Below are 26,277 nucleotides of genomic sequence, written 5' to 3'. Positions count from 1 at the left end.
CTTGGGGGACTGTGGCTGAAGTGAAAAGAGTAAAAACCACACAAGCTGAGGCTGGATAGGCAGGGGCAGAACTCATAGGCTCTTGCAGGAAATGCTAAGATTTCTATCTTTTTTATAAGAGAAATAGGGGGACATTAAAATGTGTGATGGTGATGGTGATGATGATGATGATGGTGATGGTGATGATGATGATGATGATGATGGTGATGATGGTGATGATGATGGTGATGGTGATGATGATGATGATGATGATGGTGATGATGGTGATGATGATAGTGATGGTGATGATGATGGTGATGATGATGGTGATGGTGATGGTGATGGTGATAATGATGGTGATGGTGATGATGGTGATGATGATGATGATGGTGATGATGGTGATAATGATGGTGATGATGATGATGATGGTGATGGTGATAATGATGGTGATGATGAGGATGATGGTGATAATGATGGGGATGGTGATGATGGTGGTGATGATGGTGATGATGAGGATGATGGTGATAATGATGGGGATGGTGATGATGGTGATGATGGTGATGGTGAGGATGGTGATAATGATGATGATGGTGATGGTGATGACGATGGTGATGATGAGGATGATGATGATGGTGAAGATGGTGATAATGATGATGATGGTGATGGTGATGATGGTGATAATGATGATGATGGTGATGATGATGATGATGGTGATGATGATGGTGATGATGATGATGGTGATGATGATGGTGATGGTGATGGTGGTGGGTGCTGGGGGAAGGACAGATTACACTGGGAATAGGGCAGAAGCGGGAACGGGAGAACTGGCTCGGATGTTGCCCAGGAGGGAGGTGGTGGTACCTTGGACAAGCATGGTAGCAGGAGAGATGGGCAGAGAGGGAGAGGTGTGAGAGACATTTAGGAGTTAGAACAAGCAAAGCTTGGGGATGGACAGGATTTGTGTTAAGTGTTAAAACACTTCTCACAGTGTTCTGTTGTCATCTGTGTCTCTCTTACCCACTAGGCTGGGAAGGGGTCTTCATAATCAAGGACACCGATTTGTTCATCTCAGCATCCCTAGGGCCTCTCAGTGCCTGGTATCCAATAGATGCTCAACACATGTTGAGGCAGGACCAGTTTACACGGTTTTAGACTCTGAATGTGAACATGGACTCCCTTCGTGCCCTGGTGTGTTGTGGTTTTATGTTATCCTGGATAAGATTAGACCTGCGGGGCTCCGACTGCTTTTCTCTTCTTGGATCTATTTCGATGCAAGGAACATAGGGAAGGAGAACAAATGGTTATGAGCTACACATGAACACACGCCGGGGAACAGGGCGTCACCAACCCCCCAAGCTCCACAGAGGCTGTTTGTGATGGTCGTCTCCGCTCTCTCTTATGGAATCTATTTACAGACACAGACACACATTTCCTATTTTTAATTTGCACAATTCAAGCAACTGACCACGATCAGAGAAACTCCGTTAAGAGTCCTTCTCCTCTGCCTGCTCTTTCTGGGGCAGGGAGGCGCCTCCCTCTGGGGCCTCCTTTTGTTCCTTCCTCTCCAACTCGCCACCTCCCCCTGAGGCTTCTGCTTGCCACACATACGCTCAGAATCTCAGGGTTTAATTTACATCGTACAATTTTCAAGTCAAAAAGGGACCTTAGGGATCACGTAGTTCAACCTCCTCGTTTTGCAGCTAAGGAAACACTCACGTCCTAGTCCCAGTTCTGTCGAGTATGTGTTGTGAGCTGGCGCGTGAGTCCCATGACCTCTCTTCACCCAAGTCTCTCTCCCACTTCAGGACCCCCAGGCCCTGGTCTCAGGCCTCTCTCCTTCTCTTCTCTCCCCCTTTACTTGGTCACAGTTGTCTCTTGTTGTGCGATCCCTCTTATTCACGGCATGACCTTGAACAAGTCACTAAATGTCTGTAACTCCCATTTCCCAAACTGCAAAGCAGGGCGGTGATGTCGGTCACTCACAGGAGCCTTGGGAGGAATAAATGGTAAAGGAATATACAATGCTTTAATCACAGTGCCTGTCACATGATAAATGTCAATATCACGGGCCCTTTAATTCTACTTGTAGATTTCTTTTTTGCCAGCAACGCTCATTTTTTGAAAACTGCATAGGTGTCAGGAGGCACCATACAAATAATTTCCCACACATCACTTATTTCATCCTGTGAAAACCTTACCGGGAAGGTTTACTATTTCACATTTTAACAATCAGGAAGTAAAGGCAGAGAGAGGTTAAACAAGCTGCCCAATGTCATACAGCAACGGAGGAGAAGCTGACATGCGCACCCAGCTCCCACTGACTTCAGAACCCCAGGTCTCAGCACTGCAAAGCCACAGCCGGGAAGAGCCCGTCTGTGGTTCCCAAAGCCATGCGCCTGGCACCCCAGCTCACGGCCTTCAGCTGCACACAGCGTGCTGGTCATGGGGGACTCGTGTCGGCTTTGGAGCAGAAGCCGCCCTCCTTTGAGTGTCTGGAACAGCAGGTAATACCAACGACACTGAGCGGTGGCAGGACCAAATGAGGTGGCCCGGGGGATGTTCCAGCATCTTCCGAATCACTGGGCTCTTCTCATTTTCTGCCTCAGATTCCTGGGCCCCTCATTTTGTCCTCCTGGGTCAGAGGATGTCGGCGCAGAAGGGAGTTGGAGGAGGGACGGTCCCGCCCAGGGTTTGCCCGGCCCTGCGCTCTCAGCAGAGTCGCCGATGCTCCAGTCTTCAGCCTCGGTTCTTCTGGACCGAAGTGCGGCCTGGGGGGTACAGCCCAGAGGAGGACGCCTGGGCTGAAGATTAGGCCACGTGTGTCCACACTCAGGGATTCACGACCGCCAACTCCAGCCCTGCCATCAGCCCCTGGCCTTCCTGATGCCTTTTCTGCCAACAACCCATCAGCAGGTGCTCTCTGGTTTTACATCTGTGTGTCCATCTTTCTCCCTGTCCCCAGTATTAGAGGCCTTTTTAAGTTTTTTATTTATTTATTTATTTATTCCCCCCGCCCCCCCCCCACACACTGTATTTTATTTTTACAAGAGATAAGTAAACTGACACCAAGCATTGTAAACGGATGACCGCAACAAAAGCAACAATGATTGCAATTACCAAGCACGAAACACACTCATACTATGTCATAATATTGACATTCAGTCCAGTAATCCTCCACTGTAACAGCTCCTTTACTTTGCAGTGAAAATTGATTTGTATATTCTTTGCCTCTGAGTCCTTGTGGGATTTTTTTTTTTTTAATTCAAACAGAAAGTCACAAAAATTATAATCACCCTCATCAGTTCACTCAGTCCCATGTAATTAATTTTTTTAATCTGGATCTTTTGTTAGCACTTTTACAAATTCATCAGTTTTCCATTCAAGAGGTCTTATCTTGAATGGGGAGGGGGCGGGGGAAATGGGCTTCTTCTGTGACCTTCTTCAGAGTTTGTCCAGTAATCTGCCCAATACCCAGTCTCCCGGGTCTGGAGCTTTGGAAGGCCCGGCAGCAGGGGCAGATTCCCCCAGCCCGCTGAGCCCTCCCTGACTTGCTCCATCCCCACCTGGCATCTGTGTCTCAGGAGTGTTGATGGGCTCCCGCCCTGCTCTGCGCCACCCACGCCCCGATGAACAGGGCGGGCCGTGTGTCCCCACAGGGCTCTACCCACCTGCACAGCCACCTCGCAGCCTGGGTGGGACCTCACCTGAGCTGCCGCCCCCTCCCACGCAGCCTCACCCCCGGACTGTCCATCCGGAGTCCGTCTGGATTCTCCCCAGGCATTCCCCTGCCTGTCGACCAGACAACCCTCTTCTCTTCTCGTCCTGCTCTGTGCTGCCATGAGAAGGCCGCTACCCCTCAGCCCTGCACTCCAGACGTAGTCGTCCGTGCCCAGCTCTGAGACAGAACTGAAGAAGAAATTTGCTGGTATCAGACACAGAAACCCTGCATCTTGGGAGGAAAGGGGGATTTGGAAAATCTTGAAGAAACAGGTCCTTGCCCATAACAATGCCCACGGCTGGGTGCTGCCGTGGGAAGAAAGAGGGCAGGGTTTCTCTCTCCCATTCAGTAACTGTAGGGAAAGGGCAGCCCCTTCCTCTCCATGACCCCTGTTTCAGTATTTTGTAATGTGCAGATGATAAAACTTTCCTAAAAAAGGATCTAGTTATGAATAAATGAGATCATAAAAGTAAGTATACTTTAAAAACTGCTATGGCATGCCCTTCTAATTCGGTATTCCCATTAAAGAAGAGAAAAGCCATGCTCCTGGTTCTCTGGGATTCCACTGGTTCTAAATTCGAAGAGTTTTTACTCCGTCCGCTGCAGAGCAGGGGTTGGCCTCAGCATTCATAGTACTTTGATCCCTATCACATAGAAGGTACAACATGGAAGCTTTCCTTAGTCCAAATATAAGCTTATATACCCCTTTTTAAAAATTCACTACTAGGGCTCGGGCCATGGAGCGGGCCGAGGCGGGGGCAGCCGGCAGCTCGCCGGGTGCGCTGGGGCCTGAGGAGCCCGGCGGCCTCCCTTGGTGTAAATGAGCAGCGCGGGGCGGGCGGACTTCCGGGGCAGTGGCGGCGGCCGTTGGGGTGCGACCGTCCCGCCCGGCTCGGGTCCTTTCGTCTTCCCGGCTCCGCTGAGAGAGCTGCCCTTCGCTGCCCGGTGTTTTGAGGCCAAGATCCCGAGAGGGATTTTTTTGCCCAGTAGGAGTAGGGTGGGCGCGTCAGTTGGTTAATCGAGGGTGCATTTGTAATCCCTCAAACAGCCCAGGGAAAGCGGAAGAGTCCCCGGCCGCCTAAAGGTTGCAGAAGCGGGGGAACTTGTCGCCCGTTTGGCAAAGGTTGGGGCCCGGGCTCAGCCCAGACGGGAAGGGACGGCTCAGCTCGGAACGGGGACGAGGCACGTCTGCAGTGGCCGCCTCTCCGGTGACCCACTTCCAGCCTCTGGACCCTACTTTGCACCGCGCCAACCCCCGGGCCTGGGGCCAAGGCTCTCCTTCCCTGCCTCCTAGACCCCCGCCCCCCTTCTTAAAAACTTAAATTTTGGAATGATTTTAGATTTACAGAGAGATGCACAGATAGTTTTTCCTAACTTTAATATCTTACATCACCATGATACATTTGTCAAAACTAAGAAAGTAACATTGGCATACTATTAATGAAAGGACAAGCTTTATTCAGATTTTGCTAGTTTTTTTCCACTTAATTTTTTTCTGTTCCGGGCTCCAAACCAGAAAACCACATTGCATTTAGCCTGCCTTGTTTTTAACTGGTGTTAAGAGCTGGAATCTCCTCTGTCTTATCCCTCTGCCCCTTCCCTCAAGACATGAACTACTTTTTAAAATCCAGGAAATATTTACTCTGTCTTTCAATTTAGCAAGTATTTATTGGTAGTCTGTTATATGCCAGGCTCTGTTTTAGGTATTGGGTATTCAGCATTGAACCAGCTAATCTTGATCTCATATGGGAGCTAAATGTAGTCCATTGGGACCCATAGGTTCTGTCTTGTGCTGCTTTGTATTTCAGATTGTTTTTTTAATTTAAGGATATGCCACTTAGAATACTTTTTAAGTTGGTTGAAAGGTCAGTGTTTAAACTTTTCTGCCGCTTGCAACTTACTCTAAATTTTCCCATAAACTTCTAAGTCCTAGGATTACCTCTTGCAATCTTCCATTATTGATAAATTTTTTTCCTTAAATTTATTACTATCCTGAGAAAAATATAGTATACAAAGAAATAGTTACTAAACAGGACTGAAGACTCTACTGTGGGTGGAGTTTCTCTCATGTCTTTGTAATTTTTAGATGCTTTGACACATGTGATAAATCCAGGAAAAAAACTAAAAATCACTCTGCATTCTTCTTTCTCAGTTGCCATGTTTTAAGGGGCTGGCAGTTGCTCAGAGACGATAAGCAGCCTGAATGTATTTTTATATTTCTTTGCATATTGTGCCGCAGTCCATGATCAAGTGGTGCCAGCAGGAAGTTCTTCATCTAGAGTCATAGTACACGTGGATCTGGATTGCTTTTACGCACAAGTAGAAATGATCTCAAATCCAGAGCTAAAAGGCAAACCTTTAGGGGTTCAGCAGAAATATTTGGTGGTTACCTGCAACTATGAAGCTAGGAAACTTGGAGTTAAGAAACTTATGAATGTCAGAGATGCAAAAGAAAAGTGTCCACAGCTAGTATTAGTTAACGGAGAAGACTTGACTCGTTACAGAGAGATGTCATATAAGGTTACAGAGTTGTTGGAAGAATTTAGTCCAATTGTTGAGAGACTCGGGTTTGATGAAAATTTTGTGGATCTAACAGAAATGGTTGAGAAGAGACTAGAGCAGCTTCAAAGTGATGAACCCTCAGCACTGACTGTGTCGGGTCATGTATACGATAATCAGCCTATAAACCTGCATGACATCTTGCACATCAGACTACTTATTGGATCTCAGATTGCAGCTGAGATGCGGGAAGCCATGTATAATCAGTTGGGTCTCACAGGCTGTGCTGGAGTGGCTTCTAATAAATTATTGGCAAAATTAGTGTCTGGCATCTTTAAACCAAATCAGCAAACACTCTTACTACCTGAAAGTTCTCAAGATCTCATTCATAGTTTGAACCACATAAAGGAAATGCCTGGTATTGGCTATAAAACTACCAAACGTCTGGAAGCACTGGGTATCAGTAGTGTGCGTGATCTTCAAACCTTTTCATCCAAAATATTAGAAAAGGAATTAGGAATTTCAGTTGCTCAGCGTATCCAGAAGCTCAGTTTTGGAGAGGATAACTCTCCTGTGACACCCTCAGGACCACCTCAGTCCTTTAGTGAGGAAGATTCATTTAAATGTTCATCAGAAGTTGAAGCTAAAAATAAGATTGAAGAACTACTTGCTAGTCTTTTGAACAGAGTCTGCCAAGATGGAAGGAAGCCACATACAATAAGATTAATAATCCGTCGGTATTCATCTGAGAAGCACTATAACCGTGAGAGTCGTCAGTGCCCAATTCCATCCCACATAATTCAGAAGTTAGGGATAGGAAATTATGATGTGATGACCCCAATGGTTGATGTACTTATGAAACTTTTTCGAAATATAGTGAATGTGAAGATGCCATTTCATCTTACCCTTTTAAGTGTGTGCTTCTGCAACCTTAAAGCCCTAAATACTGCTAAGAAAGGGACTATTGATTATTATTTAACACCATCATTATCAACAACTTCACGCTCTGGCAAGCACAGTTTTAAAATGAAAGACACTCATATGGAGGATTTTTCTAAAGACAAGGAAACAAATTGGGATTTTCTACCAACTGGAAGAATTGAAAGTACAAGAACTGGGGAGTCTCCACCAGATACTACAAGTTTTTCTAAAGAAAAAGACAGTAACGAATTTCCACTCTCCTCACTTCCTGAGGGTATTGACCAAGAGGTCTTTAAGCAGCTTCCAGTAGATATTCAAGAAGAAATCCTTTCTGGAAAATCTAGAGAAAAAGTTCAAGGGAAAGGAAGTTTGAGTTGTCCATTACATGCTTCTAGAGGAGTACTATCTTTCTTTTCTACAAAACAAATGCAAGATGGTTCCTTAAATCCTAGGGATCATTTATCCAAAACCAAACAGATATCCTCTGTATCTCCCTGTGAACCAGGAACATCAGGCTTAAATAGCAGTAGTTCCTCTTATGTGTCTAACCAAAAGGATTATTCACATTATATAGACAGTAGCTTAAAAGATGAACTAATGAGTCAAGGACCTAAAGAGTCTAAAGGATTCCACTTTTCAAAAACAGACCCTGCTGTATATCTGTTTTCCATTCATTTCCAGATTTGCAGAGTGAGCAACTTTTCTCCAAAAACTGCACTACAGACAGCCATAAACCACCGATGGCAACAGTCTTTATTCATGAAGGACTTACAGAAAATAGAGAGCAAGATTCTACCGAAGAGAAAGTTACTTTTCCTTCTGACATGGATCCTGAAGTTTTCTATGAACTACCAGAAGAGGTACAAAAAGAACTGTTGGCTGATTGGAAGAGAACAGGATCAGATTTCCACACTGTACATAAATAAGCATGCTCAGAAAAAAGGGAAAGACCGTTGTTCTCAGATTAACAGTTTATTAAGCTCTTCTAAATTAAAGACTAATACTTTCAATAATGTAGAAACACAATATAAAATGTTCCAGATAAAGCAAACATAGTTATGGGAAGTAAATTCTGGCACAAAGCATAAAAATGTTCATAACAGAAATAATGTAAAATATTACCTTCCTCTTATTTCTAAAGCTATTTTATATTGCTTTTCAATAAAAAGAATATCATGGTCAGCAAAAAATAAAAATAAAAAAAAAATAAAAATTCACTACTAGATCCACAAAAGACAAGATTTCTAATGTGAAAGAGCATGCTTGATTTCTAAGTGTGAGGAAGTCAGCCAGTAGGGCCCCAATATAATTCTTCATGAGTTTTTCTGCAAATCTTTAAAATCTCTCCCAATTCCAACAAATCTGGAGAGTCTGGAAATAAGGATGCTTTGCTTTCATGTTTTCATTCACCGGGGAAGGGGGAGGGGTCCGTGACTGAACATCGCTGATAAAAACATGATAACTGAGTCTCATTACAGCCAAAGACAAGTCTCATATTTTAGCATTTTTATTAAAGCTTTTTAAATTACTGAGTGTCTGGGATACTCAATACTGGCTTAAGTGATTTATATTAGTCTATCCCTAGATACTCCATCTAATAAATAACCTGGCAATCTCCTAACCCATAAATATCCCTGGCCTCAGCAAAAAGCAATTAAAGCACGTTAGGAAAAAACAAAAAAATGTGGCTTCCCAGTACTCCAGACTTCAGTGTCGTTGGATGCTCCCAGTGGGATAATTCATGCCATTTACTGAGGGGGTCACATCTCCTGTGCTCACCACTCACCCACCAGAAATTTACATTCCTGTTGTCTTCAAACACAAAACACATCCCAAACTCTCTTAAAATGTTTAACATGTCATAATGATGCAGGTGTTTTAACATGAAAATAGTATTCCCAGCAACAAGTGTTCTACAATATTTTAGACAGTTTAGGCTGAAAATATTGTGCAAAACCTTTTGGGAAAGCAGTTGTGACAAAAATGTTGAAAATGCATTAAGTATTAGAGGCTCCGGTGTCACTAACCCAAAAAATATTTCAGGTTAATAAGCTTCAACCAGCATACCAGTAAAAAGTCATGGATATTTACAACAGTGGCTTCAAGTTCAGTACTTTTAGCAGCAAGAGGAGGCCTCTTTTTCTGAAAACGAAACAAAACAAAACACCTCTTCTCTGGCCTTCCCTGAACCTCCAGGGGTGTATGAAGGAGAAAAATCTGGGTCCTTACTTTCTACTTATATCAATGACTATGCTCTGCATTGCATTCAACACACCGGCACCCGGGTAGGAGAGAAAACAGTCACACCCAGACACTTATTATACTCAGGGACGCTTATAGGAAAAATTGTCTTGAATAGGAAAGGATGGCCCCAGTCCAGGTTTTACGGGGATTCTCCAAATTACAATCCCAGTGAGTCCATGGCCTACTCAACATAAATTTCAGAATCTTGCTGGCTTTAAGTCAACTTAATTTGATGTGTCTTCTAATAATGTTTTCCATCATTTTATTAAACATTGTCTATTTTTATGTACCTCACTTCCCAGATAATGGTCACAAATGGATTGTTGGGAGAGGGGAGCAACTGCCTTCTATAATTTCACAGGAGCCTAATAACACCCTACTTACATGTCTTCTCTCTCCAGGCACATCAAGGAGGGATACAGATGTTAGGCAGTAGGAATGTCACTACACGTGAGCTTGATTACAGAGCGATGAAGTGGGGAAATTTGGAAAAAAAGTACTTTTCTCTTCCCACTGTTTCATGTATTGGGAAGACGAGCAGCCACTTAGATCACTTCCCTCGCTTGGTGTCAGAAGATCTAAGTAACATGGTGAGGGAGGTGATGGAGAAGATTTATTTTTGCATCGAGAATATTTACATTTATTTTACATTCTTTGTAAACAAGAGATATGTTACCACCAGATGCTCAGAGCTCCACAGGATTCTGGAAGCTACATAGTATCCCATTTCCAAACTATTTAATGCCATCTTCTGAAATGTTACTACATTGACATAGTGGAAACAACAACCTATTTTGAAACACAGATAAGTGTGAGTCCCATCTTTACTCTCAGGCCCCCACTAGCTTACCGGCTCCTCTAATTCATCTGTACTTTGTTTATCCATCCAGCGTTTACTTGTGCAAGACAAGCAAACAAGAATAGATCTTATCATCACCCTTCCTAAGACAAAAAGTAGCAGAGTATATATACTGTTGTTCCATATTTATTAAAATATACCTTATACATTTTCAGAGCTGTGTTGTATCCCTTTGTATTCTCACATATTATAGTTTATTGAACTAGTGTCCTATTCACAGATATGTGACTTAAAATCTATTTCAACCTGCTATTACAATGTCACTCATACTTCTGTGTGTGTGTGTGTATGTGTGTGTGTGTTTTAGGCTTGTGAATGTGTCTGTATGGGACAGAGTTCCAGAACAGGTGATGGTTTAAAGTGTAAATGCACCTGTCATTTTGATGGTTACTGACAGATTTCTTATGAGGCTACTTGTCTCCCCAACAGCCTTGTCAGCAGCAACTAAGCTTCTGGATTTTTGCCAATACAATAAGTGAGAGATGGCATCTCTGTGTGGTTTGATTGCATCCTTTCACATGTGTTAGGATGGTTTGCACCGTTTTCTGTGGACTTTCTCTCCATGCTCTTTGCCTGGGCTGGTTGGGCTTCCCAGGGTCCTCTGTAATAAATCATCTTTCTATGTCCGTCAACTAGAGGTAATTCACTGCAGTAGTTAGAGCTTGGCCTCTGAAGACAGAGGGCCTGGCCTGCTTCCTGGTGCTACCGTTTCCTGGCTGTGTGACCTTAGGGGGTTTATCAACTTATTTGCGCCTCACTTTTTTATCTATAAAATAGGGACACAATGAGTACCTAAAAGGCAGGAGTGGCGTAAGGTTTGGATGCGTCAGTGCGTGTCAAGCACTCAAGACAGTGCCGGCTGGGTAGTCAGACCCTCCTGGTCTCCTAACTGCTCATTTCACACTTCCCGAAGGTGTTCCCTGCTCTCACGGCCTGGGGCACATTGGTCTAGGTCATCACTGAAGGGATTGGCTGGGTGGTCCTACCTGCCACGCCACAGGGAGGGAGAGGTTTGACTGGGGACCAGAGGCACATCCTAAGGGTCAGGCTGATGATCAGTCTCTGTAAACAAACACATCTGTGGACCGGCACCTCTATAAACCTGCGTGCCGAACAGAAACGCCGCTTTAGGTATATGTCACCAGAGAAAGGTCAGGCTTGGGGGCACAGGGAGGTGAGGAGGGAAGAAGCACCCCTGCACATGCTCAGTGGGGCAGTGGGACCCTCACTTGAGCTCAAACGGATAAAATACCTCCTTTCCTCTTTTGGAAAATGCGAGAGAAGAAATGCTAAAATGCCTCTAGGGGAGATGTGATCGTTAAGGGCAGAGAAGGGCAGGGTGGGGATGGCAACATTGATCTGGACACACAGGTGTCTACTGCACCCCTAACTATCCATCTGTCTATCAGGTAAGACGGGGTGGGGGGGGTGAGTCAGAGACTAAGTGGCCGGTAGGCATCTTACAGAAAGGAAATATGAGGAATCCAAGGCCTTGCTTTTAGGTATGTTAGGGTGGCAGGCAGAGAAGATGGCTATGGCCAGAGATTCTTAGCAATGGCAGAGGCAGGGAAGTTTGCAAAGTGAACAGCTAGGTTCCCAATCCAATAGAGACAGCATGTTACTTCTGGAGAAAATAAAAATCTCCTTCCAAACATAATGACATAGCCTTCATCATATTTATTCCCTCAGGGAAAAAGTCAGTGTAATAATATGCCATCCTTTTTATTGGAATTTTTTGTTAATCCCTAAATTAGATCTCTCCTAATTTTTTTGAATTGGGAAGTTAAAACCCCTATGGAGAGAGCTTTCTGACACGGCCATCACCCCTAAAGGGGACCCCGTGTTTAGACACTGAGCGCAGACAGTGCCCAGCAATATGTTTTGATGGAAGGAGGAGGGAGATGCAAAGGAGCTCTCAAATGACGGATGATTAATTTCCAATGGATTTCATTTCTCCTAAGGGTGTAAAAATGAGAGCTTAGACCCGGAACCTGCTGTGGTACTTCTCAAGGTGATAAAAACTCATTACAGTTTGAGCCTATACTACTGAATATGCCAGAAGCAGAAACACAGAGCATTTGGGAGGATTCAGAGCAAAGAGAGTCGAGCTCATAAATGGCCATGTGCATTGACAGAGACTCACAAAGGTTATCCCGCTTCCTCCCTCCAACTCTGACCAAGATGATCCACCTGCCAAGCTGGCTGGGGTGGGTACAGGAGCTGGGGGCGGGGCCACAGGGTAAGTGAAGTATGTGGGTGTGGAAGATTGGAAGACAGACAGCAGGCTTGAGAGGAAATAGGACAAAAGGAAAGCGGGTATTTTGAAGAATTGGTCCTAGCTTAGAAACAGGTGCAGAATTCCTACCCCCAACGCACACACACACACACACACACACACACGCACACCTGCTCTAAAAACAAAGGAGACTGGAGTGGGCTCCAGGGTGTACCTCAAAGGGCATGCTTCGGGCAGAGGCCCAGACACACACACACACACACACACACACACACACAAAGTCATTTACATTCATTTGCTCATTTTACCCCTGAATTCAGTGCCATTTCAAAGCTAGATAAGGCAACAAACAAGTATTCATAATCATGTATCAAGTAGCAATATTTCCACAGTGGCAAGTGTGGAGCCAGGCAAGGAATAGACTCTCCCCTATCCAACTCCCTTAAAATATTTTTAAAAAGTCAAGATATCTTGAAACTGAGCGGGACCCTGGGGGGCTCCTGGGCACAAAAGTCTTTCTGTGTCCCGGGTTTCTTGTTTGTAAGAAATAGGCTTCATACAGCCTCCACGACCTTCCCTGAGTTGCAATGGGTAGGTTCAAACAGTTGCTAATCAGGAGAAGGGAGGGGCTGCAGAGACAAGGGAGGAATGCTCAAAGGAAACAATAGTGCAGCCTTGGGGCAGGTCCTGGTGCCCCCTCAGGGGATACACATCACAGTATCTTTGAGCTGTTTTGCAGATACTGAAACTCCCACCAGGTGGAAGAAGTTAACTGTCTGCTGCCCACAAGCACACAGACCCCAGACCAGTTAGAACCAGGTTGATGATGCCGACTCCCACTTACCTCCCCACCAACCAGTCAGAAGAATGTCCACCAGCTGATCACGCCCTCTTTGAACCATTACTGTAAAACTCCTCACTACCCCCTCCAGGGTGGAACACACAGTTTTGAGGGCATTAGCCCACTGTGGCCCCCTTTGCCTGGCAAGGCAATAAAGCTATTCTTTTCTACTTCACCCAAAACTCTGTCTCCTAGATTCAATTTGGTGTTGGGGTACAGAGGCTGGATTCAGCATCAATCTCAAGGGATCTCCTGGTTTAAGAGGAATACCTAACTCCCAGAGGACAAAGTAAAGTATTTAAAGGCTTGAATTTCTGTTAAATTAAAAGCTAAAATCAGTCAGCAAGGTTTTAGTTTTATCCCTTATCTGTTTTCCAAAATACGTCTTTAGCCATGTCAACTTCTTCTTTTGTTTTCTCTCTCCTCCCTCAGCCCTCTGTCCTCATAAGATGTCTAACTGGAATAAAGACATGTTATTAAATACACCTAGATTGTATATAGAGGATGGTATCAGCCCTCTCCCCCCATGAACTTGATAATAAATCCCATACACAACAGGTGAGCTCGTATAAATACAAGCTCATATTACATACACAGAATGGCTCCCAGGGCAGGATGAGACCTGAAACTAATCTATGATGCTAGCATCTCTAAATCTGGATGCAAATAGAATGAGTCTGAGGGAAGGGCTGTGTCAGTTTCATCCACTGCTGCCCAAGGGAAGGGAGAGCCCTGACTGGTAGAATCCACCTGTCTGGTTTCTGTAGCAGAAATAATTTCTGTAAACCGAGTGGATTATGCCAGAATAACTGGATGCCATAAAACATTTGAACAGGGCAATTATGTTCCATCTACATGATTCTGCCACCTTCTAATTTAAATGTAGTTTCCCATTTAGACTTTGTATAAGAAGAAAAAGGGCTAATGGAGAGATTCCTTGGGCTAGCCTAGGCTGCAGGCTTGGCTCATTTGCAAATCAATAAAGTGCTTTTGAGTGCTTGACTGTGAGCCTCTCTCAGAGGCAGGGGCATTCTCAGTGCCCTAAAAAACAAAGTTCTGAGCCTTGGGAACCAAGGGGCACACAGGTCTACCTAAGAAGCTGCTCTGTCCCATGCGGCTGGTCAGATCTTGATTTGTCAAGGTTCCCTCTGAGCCTGGGCCCGCTGATCTGTCCTCTCCGGGCAGTGAGGCATCCCCATTTCCGTTCCTGGAGGGCTGGGAAAGCACAGCTGGCAGGGACCCTCCCAGTGTCCAACTCAGCAGGTCTCAGCAGTTCTTTGGGAATTAGATATCCCTCCTAAATGCGGAGATCCCTTGAGATCTCTTGAGTTTTTGAATATTTTAATACTTAATAGTGTTTTCATTGCTAACAAGCCCCCAGGTGATGCAGATGCCAAGGTTCTGGGGACTGCATGTTGGAGACCCACGATGCCCCCTTCTTAAAATTGGTTGGAGAGAACCTGAGACCATCCCCCCATTCACATGAGAGATTTTGCCACTTTGGGAGGAAATGGAAACGTTCCTCCTTTATGAAGTTGAACCCTGTCTCATTCTGCAATATCCCCTGTATTTATCTGCAAGTCCGTTCCTAGTTAATAGCAACTGCAATCGCTTGACATTTCGTTCATAAAACAAGGAAGAGGGTTTTTTTTAAAGCACCCTAAATACAATAAACAGTGCTGTCACCCAACCCAGGTGTTTAATTCTCTGAGACATCTGAAGATAGATTCAGCATTCCCAAATGTATGGATACAGCTCTTGTTCCTTGTGTCTAGAACATATTTATCTACTTTTTCTCCACTTACAGAACTCCTACTCATCCTATAAAACCCTTTTTTAAGGTATCACTTCCGCTCTAAAGCCTTCCTGGACCCTCTTTAACCAAAATGAATTAAACCCGCCATCCTCCTCCTCCACCAGTGCCTTCTTCTGTTGCTACACCTCACACAATGAATTGGATGCACGGTCCTCACTTACGTGGCACTCCTGATAAACGGGAAGCTTCTGCTTGCCTCCTCTAATGGCTGGTAACCACTCAAGGGCGATTTTTTTTATCATCCCTAGTTCCAAACACAGCATCCTCACTTAACAGACACAATAATTGTTGATCTGAACTGAATGGTGGACATAGAATCAAGCAGAAAATAAGGTTGGCGACTTAATAGGCTTGGTTATTTGCCTTTCCCTGAAGACATCCATTTATTCCTGAGTCACTGTGGACCAAAGATTAGAAGTAAGAAGTGGAAAGAGTGCACTAAGCTGATGAACTGACAAGTGACACCCACAGGGAGGAACGTGACAGATCCGCCAGCAAAAAGAGCTCGAAATGTGGGGCTGCTGAGGGCACATCCGGGTAGCATTTCTGGGAGGTAAAGAAATACAATCAACTGCTGTTGAAAATATGATGATAAGTAAGCAAGATATGGTTAAATTATAATAAAGACATTCTATTTCAAGACAAAGATGTTTATAATACACTTTTAACAAAATACATAAAAATAGTTTAAAATGTAGGAAGTGTTACTGTCCCGCAAGGAAGTTTCGGTTGTCTAGAAGATTCGCTCATCTGGAGCATCTCATTATCTGACGAGGCAGCATGAATAATGCACTCCTATACAGTTTCCCTGGATCCGCCATATCCTCCCCTTCCCAAACTCTCTGCTGATGATCTACCGCCACAGGTGAAAGCGCCTGGGGCGGAACTGGGTCTCCTGTGTTTGGTTCAAATGCAGAACGAGAAGAGGAAAGGTGTTACTTTGGAAAGACCACCTCCTCCCCCTCACATCCTCTCCCCGAGGTCCTCCCTCCTCTGCATCTTTGGTGGAGCGCCCAGGACAATGGACAACTGGCCTCGTGGAAGGCAGGCCTGCCAGGGAGCTTTGTGGGAATGTCCTGCCCTGTGTATCTTCCTGGGGCCCGTGGATGTTAGTGCAGAGGAGAGCACACTGGGACCTGAAATTTATGTATCAAACTAGAGGATGAAACTGCTCTCCTTCCCAGCTGACTGACAAATATCAGCCAAATTCTGCTTTCCTTGGTTCCAAGTCCGATGGCTGTTCCACGGTCATCACACCACATTTGTAAAATGTGTCTGGTTTCAATTTGGGCAAAACTCTAGGCCAAAGCTACAAAACCTTTTATTGGGTCTTGCTTCATCTCAAAGGCATCAGATCCCGGCTTGAACCTGGTATTTATTCTTCAATACTGGGTCAAATCAAAGATTCTCAGGGACAGAATGAGTGCCAGGGCGGAGAGCAAATAAACCACGTCCAACCAGTTTTTCCCAAAGGCGTCAGAAGCCAGCTCGCCCCTGAGAACCTCAGATGCATCCAGGAAGGACGCGAGCAGGGGCTGCTCACAGAGTGCTGAGCTGGCCACGCTGCGCTGAGGACAAGGCACACCAGGTCCACCCGCGAGGGACTGAGGATCTCAGCCTCAGGGCCCCTGGCCACGCTGCGCTGAGGACAAGGCACACCAGGTCCACCCGCGAGGGACTGAGGATCTCAGCCTCAGGGCCCCTGGCCACGCTGTGCTGAGGACAAGGCACACCAGGTCCACCCTCGAGGGACTGAGGATCTCAGCCTCAGGGCCCCTCGCCACCTGCCAGGCCTGAGTTTTCAGCCTGAGCTTTGTGATTCACTACAAGTCCCAATACTCTGAGGCTTAGCTGAGGAGTTTGGTAAAAAGAACACTGACGTCTCTTTCCATGTGCTTATATTACTAAGTCATGGAGTTTATCTTTGATTGCAAATGATTTTCACTAAAACTAAATACAAATTAAAAAGGGGAGGAGGCATGGGCTAAAGTATTCTTTTTTTGCCTCAAACTCTACAGCTAAGACATCCCTAAGGGTATTTCTATCTGCTTGGGAGTTTTCTGTGAACCACTTGAGATGCACCTGGTGAGAATATTATTCCTACCAGAGCCCCTTCAGGGGCACACTCTGGTGAGTCCATAAATGCCAACTGATCCATGGAAAAATGGTAGGATCATTGATTAATTTATACCAGCAAGACCCATGTGAGAGGCCAGAGATGGACCATAAGGAAACACTATGTTTGATAAATCAGCTAACCCTTGAGAGAAAAAACGTAATTTGTTGATTAGGGGGAACCAGCAAATTTAAATTAATTTAGATTTACCTTGAGAGGTGGTTTGATTTCTAGAAAGGCTTGTACAAGTCTCATGGTTGACAAACCCACAAGCCTGAAGAAGGGAGAGGAAGGTACAAAAACTTCCAAAGGTAAGACAGGGGACAGCCAGACCTCCTCAACCATTCTGGTCCTTGTTGTTCTGAATTCTGGGCCCACGTATGCATCAGTCTGAACAAATAATAGTGTCTATGATCTTCTTAACATCAGTTCTATATCTGCTGCATGTAAGGCTGCATACCAGCTGTTGTAATGTGAGATAAACAAAAGACAGTCTCTTTCCGAAGAGAATATAAAGAACTTTAAAGGACTATATAAAAACATCCCTTGTTCCAATAAAAAATACAGTTATCAATAATAAAGGATCCAGAACATATTCATTCTAAAATGGGCTTAAGATTATTTACAAGAAACATGGATCTCTCTTGATTCTTCTCCTGGGATTATAACCCTACTCAGTGTTCTTCCAAAGCACTGAGGACTATTTGAGCCTTTGCTTTGATTTATGGAATCATGAAATTCTAGAGCTAAAAGAGACTTTAGAAATCTCCTAGGGATCCAATCTCCTATCCCACAAATGAGGACCCTGGGGTGCAGGATGGGGATGCGTGCGTGTCTTAGTCCATCTGAGCTGCTGTAACAAAACACTGCAGACGAGGTGGCTTGCAAATAACAGAAACGTGTCTCTCTCGGTTCAGAAGGCTTTACGTGTGAGACGGGGATGCCAGAGTGGTGGGGTCAGGGCCCTCGTCCAGCGTGTAGGCTGCTTGCCGTGTGTCCTCACATGGCAGAAAGGGCGAGGGGGCTCTCTGGGGTCTCCTTTATAGGAGCACTCATCCCACTCAGGAGGGCTCAGCCTTCAGCACTGAACCACTTCTCAGAGCCTCACTCCCTAAGAGCATCTCCTTTGGGGCTCAAAAGTTCAACATGCGGAAATTTTGAGGGAACGCGCATTCAGACTACAGCTTTGCCCAAGGTCACACAAACAGGAGAGCGCGTGGAATTTCATGTCATTCACCACTTCTGGCAGCTGAACGGAAACTGCCTAGGATATGGAGATAGATCAAAACCCACAAACATTACCTCTCCCACCACCACCGAGACGAAGTGAGGAGGACCGCCCTCTCTCCTCCCACCATCCCACCCTCGGCTGGCCCGCAGCCCACGGTAACCTTTGTGATGCTATCTCCACGCACCCATCTCCTTCCAGAGCTGCTCCCCATGTGCGCTTTCCCTGCACAAAGCACGGCAGGAAAGAGGTGTGATGTGTGCTGGGCCCAGACACCCCCGGGTGGACGTCAGACTCCACTTTGTCCTCTGGACTGAACTCCCCTCAACCTGGAATTTTACCCACTGGAAAGAAACCCCAGGAGGAGGGGAGGTCTGACTCCTTCTCACAAATATGTAGTGAAACTTATGAGGCCTCTGTGAGTTCCTGGCTGAGAATGAGGTCCTCATTTTATTTGTGAAATTCATTTTATGGAAAAGGATATTCAAAACAAAAGCCTATTCTTACCCTTCTGGAATGGCTATCTATGAAAAGAATGGGGACTAAATAACGATACAATAAATAACACCATTTTTACCCTTTTTATTGTCTTTACAATGGTTGTTATTAAGTACGATGCTCAGGGAAAGTGCCAGGTGAGATCTGAGAGTGTTAGAAGCCAATTTAGATTCTGCCCAGAGGCCACTGTTGGCAGCGGTGGGGTGGATTCCAGGGTCTTCTTCCCTCAATTGTGGAGAGAGAAGAAGCATCGCGTCTCTCGGAAATAAGCCAGATGGGTGTCCGTACGAACTAAGCCAAGCAAACTCAGGAGTCGAGGACTCCTGGTTTTCCTTCTTCCCCTATTAACCCTGCAGGCAGAGAGAGAAAAGACCCCCTAGTTCCCTGTGAAGAGTCATCCCTGGTCAGAGGATGTTTTCTCTGGCTGCCAAGCCCCCTGCTCTGAGGAAGCGCCAGAGCTTGACAGCACCTGGGCGCTTCATGTGTCTTTTGGTAGCTGAGCAACGCCTATTTCAATCCATACCCTTTGTCAAAAATCCAACTCAGAATGCAGCTCTTCAGGAAAACCTTTCTCGTTAACCTCACCTGACTCAGGGCTGTCCTTAAAGTGTGTCGTTAATCCACAAATACGGAGAACCCTCCTACGTTTCAGCCCTGAGCCAGGCACCGAGGCAGCAAAGACACACAAGACTCAGTCCCTGCACCACGTTCCTAAGAGGGTGATGTGACAAGCGTCCGATGTGATACACGGGTGTCATGTGTACCCGGCGAGTTCACAAAGATTTCACGAAGGAGATGACAGCATGGCCTTCTGGGAGGTATCCATAGATGACTAGGTTCAATTCATTGCTTTAAACTATCCACTCTTATTTCTCTTCTGAATATTTATGTTGGTCTTTCTATTGGGTGGAAGGAATGGAACTAAAGGAAAACACACACACGGAGTATCATCTCGTCCCACTATGTGCTGGGCGTGCAGCAGGGAATGGGGTTCTCTTACCTGCCTGGCTCCCTTGCTCTGATACGTTTTGCTTTGACTTGACTTTTCTCCTCCATCCCACATATGCAAACTCTCCTCATCTTTTCACACCCAACTTAAATTCCTCCCTTGTCCATTAAAACTTTTGTGATGATTCTGTCCCATATTTATGTCTCATTTATCTTATTATTATTTTTTCAGTGGCTATTAAGCCAGTGACATCGACAATACGAACAACATGAAACTGACCTCTGCAAGAGACAAGTATGCTTATATGAATCATCCTGTTTAATTTTCCTAATACCTCTTTTTGGTATTAGGAAACCTCCTTTACAGGTTAATACATGCAGAGCAGCTAAGAACAGATAGAAAGCCAACCATAAGCAATGGCTCGAAATCGCATAGAAGAGGTGCAGCCAGGAGCTGAAGTCCTGTCTTTAGATTCCTAATCCGTTTTCCCACCATCCTGGCTGACCATTGTTGAATTGTTGAGTGTCCTGTCTCTTCAACCAGAGCCTTGATTTCGGTGTGGCTGATAGAGATAAGGATAATCTTTTGGACTCTTGATGTTATCCCGCTCAGGCACCCACATCTCCCACCACAAAGCCCAACTCACGGTTTATCACAAGAAAATGCTCAATTAATCCTTCCAACTGTTTGAGAATCACCAATTAAGTTTCAATCAGTGATTCATACGACGATGATTTCCATATATTTATTTTAGGAGATGGGAGAGAGAAAGATGAGAGCTAAAATAATATGTGAAAAGAGAAAGGAGGAGAGAGCAAAAGGGATACAGAGGAAAGAAGTGATGGGGAAAGAGAAGCAGGAGGGAGACAGCAGACGGGGAGAAGGACAAACAGGAGGGAGAAGAGAGAAGCAGCACTGTCTCCCAAATCCATCTCAGGCCCTTAAAGGAAGCGGGTCTGCAGAAAACCAAGACAAGTGCTACAAGGTTACGGGTAATAACTGATGTTTTTGTGGGGCAAAAGGAAAAAGGAGGGGTTGAGGATGAAAGAAGTCAGGAGGGAGATGGAAAAGTTTTCAGGGTCACAGGATACATTTATCAGAAGCTTTTAAAGAAGTGTTTAAGAGCAGCTAAGCTGTTGCTATGGAAATAGGTAAAAGCTAATCCATTATCTGCAACCTCTGGATGCCACCAGCTTGCCGCTGGGGGGCATTCTTCATTTTATTATTATTTCTTTTTCTTTTCTCTCCTCTATTTTTTTCCCCCCTGTCTGAACACATCACTGGAATTATGAGAAAAAAATTAATAAAAGCTGAAGGAAAGGGAATTTGACTCCCTCAGAGATTATATTAACACACGAGGGAAACTTCACCCCATGTGTCAACTCATAAAGAGAGAGATTATTTCAAGAAGATAAGACGGAAAAAAACCAACAATATATGAACACCTGGAGGGATAAATGTCCTGTTCCTCCTAGAGCCACTCACATCCTTGGCTGCATCTCTTAAGTTTGTGCTAAAACCCACAGAAGGCAGCATATGCCTCCTGGTTTACACCCAGACTGTGACCCTTGATTGCAGCCATTTAAGAGGCTTTGAAGCTTCAGGAAAGAATCGGCAGAAGCCATTTTACAAGTATCCTTCATTTCACATAAAAGCTGTGATTTAGCTATGGGCTAACTCTGAAGCAAATTTATGTAAAGCCAGTGTCATTTCCCACAATATCCGTGTCTGAAATACAGGTTTTAATCAACGGATGCTTTAAATGTGCATATTTGTGGGAAGTGCTAACGATGCTAACATTACCAATCCCATTATTATCCCACGATCTTCCCGCCCATGCAGTCTTGCCTCCTCACCATTTCCTGGGTAACAGAAATTTCTGCCATGATTTGGGGTCAGTACCTGTGACTCCACACAGACAGCATGCAGAACTTGGTTATCTTTTTCCATTTGCCTATAAAGTGATGGTCTCATAGTTATATCAAATTCTTAGTAATTATCAAAACTCACAATGTAATACGTCTTTCCACCCACCCCAATACCTGATCATTCATGTGTATCCCTGAAACCTAGAAGTCCATTTAGTCTCCTCCTCACATCTTCATTCCAACAGCCAATAGGTCACTGCATCCGGCAATATTCATTGTCTAAAATGACTTGTATTTCTTCATTCTTCTTCATCTCCATGACCGTGATCTTTTTTTATTGTTTTAAATTTATTTTATTGAAGGGTAGTTGATTTCCAATGTTGTGTTAATTTTTACTGTACAGCAAAGTGATTCAGTTATACATATATATACATTCTTTTTCATATTCTTTTCCATTTGGTTTATCACAGGATATTGAATATCCTAACCCTAACCCTGTGCTATACAGTAGGACCTTGTTGTTTATCCATTCTATATATAATAGTTTGCCTCTGTTAATCCCAAACTCCCAGTCCTTCCCTCCCCTACTCCCCCACCTTGGCAGCCACAATTCTGTTCTCTCTGTCTGTGAGTTTGTTTCTGTTCTGTAGATAAGTTCATTTGTGTCATATTTTAGATTCCACATATAAGTGATACTATATGGTATTTGTCTTTCTCTGTCTGACTAACTTCACTTAGTATGATAATCTCCAGGTCTATCCATGTTGCTGCAAATGGCATTATTTCATTCTTTTTCATGGCTGTGTAGTATTCCATGGCATATACAGGTACCACATCTTCTTTATCCATCCATCTGTCCATGACCATGATCTAATTGGGGCTCTTATCCCTTCTTATTTGAACTTCCCCAACTACCTCCTAACTGCTTTGCCTGCCTGCCTCAGGGCCTCACTTCCATCCTCCACTTTGCTGAGGAAGCTATATTTCTAAGATGCAAATCTGACCACTTGGCTCTGCTTCCTAAAATCCTTCACAGGTTCCCTATGGCTCCCATGAACTCCTTGAGATGGTGAGACCCTATCCCCTGCCCTCTCTACAGACTTAGCATATGCTCTACTCCTGCATGTGCCCTGGGTTCCAAGTTTGTGTGTCATCCTCACTAGATACATGTTCCTTGATGGCAAGAGCTGTAGCCTGTTCATCTGGGTCTCCTCAGGACCTGGGTCAGTGCCTGAAAAAACAGGCTCTCCCTAAATGCTTGTTGATTGCTGGTGGTGGGGATTCATTACCTCACTGCCTAATGGAAGCCATCATATAGCTCGTGTTCCAATCCACTGTGAAAATTATTCAAGGCATCACGGTAAAATGAATGCATGCCTTTCTTAATCAGTTCTGTGAATTTAAATTCTGAATCATGAGCTCACTTAGAAAGAGACATAACCACTAAACACCCCATGTAACTCAATGGCCAATGACAGCATGGGTGAGCAAGGCCATGGGCAGCTAAGTAAATGTACTGACGCTCAAATTTAAAACAAATTATGATCCATTTTGCAGCAGATTTCCCTTTGCAATTGAAATTACTGGGCTGCAGAGCTACTAGTCTCGTGCCCATACAGCTACAACCTCAGCAATTCTTGGACACCAATGGAGTTCAGAAGGGTCACACTTGGCGTGGGCAAAACTGAAGGCTTCCAGGGTTAAAAAGAATACTTGGAGGAGTTTGTAGTAAACTCTGTTTCCCCCAGTCATGCATGAACCAAAAGCACTGACTGGGAAGAGTCAGAGAAGAATGTATTTGGGTTATAATGTGGGCTCTTGCTTGAAAACAGATGATTATCGCTCCAAAATGAGGGCCTGGCAACACAGGTCCCTCAAATTTAAAGAACTGAAATTGATGTTTTCAGGGCATGGTCTGTAGTTACTTAGAGCTTGGAGAGAAATGATGGATTAAGAAAGTAGAGACACATAGATATTTCGTGAAGCACTATTTGGAGACTAGGACTCTCAGGAAAAAAGAAAGGCCAGTATGAAAAAAAACAAAATCAGTTAGTACCCAAGAGAGGAATTTTGTTGGCATTTGGGTGGCTCTTGACATTTTTGTGACTAAGAGGGAATCTGCAGGCCACACTGAAGAACTGTCCTTCCTAATCATCCAGAACAACTAAAGGCAAGCTCTGGTCAGAACTGAAAAATGGAACTGGAAATGATGGTAAAAACCAGAACTCCATGCCCGTACTATATCCAATTTATAGATAACTTCCAAGACTGGTCCATTTAATAGCCCAGTGTGCTTGAGTACATGATAAGGGAGAAATAACGAGGAGATGTGAGGAGGGAAGACTATGGTCTGCGAAACAGAAACTTTTGAGCTGGATGAGTCCTGGCAGGAAGTTATCCAGAGAGGAGTGATGCTGTCTAGAAGACCTTTGGGTTGGGGTTCTCATTTCAGCATAGCCCTAATTATTTGACCCAGACTGAGCAAATTTTTAAAAATTGGCTAAAACTGGAAACCAGCAAAGCACAAATGCCATCAAGGACGGCCTCCGACACTGGAAATGCCTTCACGCAAATGCTGAGCTCGGTGAGTGGACGGAGATCAGATCACACATTACTAGGCAAGATCAGCCCCTGAACCACGTCCTGTGCGGTATTCACTTTGCTGCTCTGCACGCGTACACAGAGCGTAGAGCAAGTGCCTGTCTGTGCTCCTCGCTGGCAAACGGACCTCCTCTGGTTGGGCATGACCAATATTTTCCAATTCACTAAGATACTTGCCGACACATTATCTCCCCTCTGAGAGACGTGGTACTACCCCCTCCCTAGAGATGAGGCTTATGCGGCCAGTCAATAGCAGATTTAGGATTTGAAGATGGGAGTTTGACCCCAAAGTGTGTGAGAGAGAGAGAGAGAGAGGGAGGGAGAGAGGGAGAGGGAGAGGGAGGGAGAAGGAGGGAGAGGGAGAAGGAGAGAAAGTGTGTGTGCATTGGGCAGGGGCCATACCCATCCCCCACCGCCTCTGGGTCGGTTGCTGGCTTTTACAAAACTGACCTCCTCCTTGAAGATTCTGCTTAATGGCTAAGAGGTCTTACCCTGGAGGGTTGGAAATGTTTTGGAACTGGTTAGAGGTGGTAGTTGCACAAATCCCACTGAGTTGTTCACTTTAAAATAGCTAATTTCATGTTATGTGAATATCACCTCAATAAATTATTTTTTTTAAACTCACTTTCTCCACAATCCTTCCATAATTAAACTCACTTGATTAAGGTGTTTTATTTTCAGTGCCCACTTAATCCCTTCTGAAGGCAATCTGCAGAAGCCAATTTTACACGTTTATTTTAAAGCACTGAAGTGCTATTGTCAGCTTTTGCATTGTAATAAAACTTCACTGATTTGCAGTTTCTAAGTAAGTGAAAGCTTTTCTGGGTGGAGGTGTAATAGGGAAGAACAAATCTGACTCCATATTGGATTTGTTCCTTTTACTGTAACCTTTGTGCTCTGTTGCCTGTGCTTAGTCATGCTGGCTCTGCACCTTTTGTAAAAGAATGTTGCTTATAGCCTGAAATATATACAGGTTAACCCATTCTCAAGGCTCTGACCTTTAAGGATATGACACTTTTCCATTCATATAGAGATAAAAAGTTGCAGAACAGAGAATAACATTTGTCTTGTTGGAGGTTTACAGGAACATCATGACCTGACCTATGTGGACAGCTGTAAAAACAGAGGATTCCGACACAAAGAAGTTTGCATCAACCAATCTCACCCCTCTCTCATCTTGCCTTTAAAAGTGCTTTGCTGAAACTCTTTGGGGAGTTTGGGGTGTTTGGGGCATGAGCCACCTGTCTCCTCGCACGGCCCTGCAGTAAACCTTCCTCTGCTCCAAACTCTGACATTTTGGTTTGTTTGGCCTCACAGTGCTTTGGGCACAGGAACTTGTGTTGGGTAACAGGTGGGGTAGTGGGTGCAGGATTTACCTCCAAAATGTTGATGGCAACCAAAAATGCTGCTACCTCCAGATAGAAGTGCCTTAGGTGGGCAAGTTTAGACGACCACATTGTCGTCAACTACTACCATCTAAAGAGGGAGATTTACAACATGAATTCTTGAGGAACATCAATCCACCGATTCATTTTATGGATGAAACCAAGGGTGAGGGATAAGAGGCAACTTGGCCAAAATCACACAGAAAGTTGAAGATATTCCAGGTCCTTGAAGCCAGATCTCCTGATGGATCCCCAACTGGGCTCTCTTGATCTGACCACGCTTGTTGCCATGGCCTTTGGCTTCTAACCAATAGAGTCTCCAAGGGTCAAGATGCCCTCCCTCTCTTCCTTGACTCTTGACTGAGATAAATCTCCTGTAAGACACAGCCCTTGCTGCCTTGGCACTTGTGAGCTCCCTGGGAGGCCCAGGCTCAGGGTTTGCTTTGGTGTCATCTTCTAAGAGTGGTCATGTTCTGATGATTCATCCCATTTTGTCTGTTCCTCTGCATACAGAGATCT

General features: G+C 44.7%; 2 protein-coding genes across 3 annotated transcripts in view; one reads left to right on the top strand and one right to left on the bottom strand.

Annotated features, from left to right (window-relative positions):
- The window catches only part of OPCML (opioid binding protein/cell adhesion molecule like), a 504,424-nt gene that overhangs the window by 112,249 nt on the left and 365,898 nt on the right, over positions 1-26,277 (bottom strand). The window lies entirely within an intron of this gene.
- On the top strand, positions 4,435-8,278 carry LOC133098906 (DNA polymerase iota-like). Its single transcript, XM_061202231.1, is given in 3 exon segments — positions 4,435-4,513; positions 5,937-7,774; positions 7,777-8,278. Coding segments are annotated over 3 exon segments (2,184 nt in total). The 3' UTR covers positions 8,044-8,278.

Source organism: Eubalaena glacialis, chromosome 10 (genome assembly GCF_028564815.1).
Source record: "Eubalaena glacialis isolate mEubGla1 chromosome 10, mEubGla1.1.hap2.+ XY, whole genome shotgun sequence".
Lineage (NCBI taxonomy): Eukaryota > Metazoa > Chordata > Mammalia > Artiodactyla > Balaenidae > Eubalaena > Eubalaena glacialis.
The sequence above is the reverse complement of the archived record's forward strand: the minus strand, read 5'-3'. Positions and strand labels throughout refer to the sequence as shown.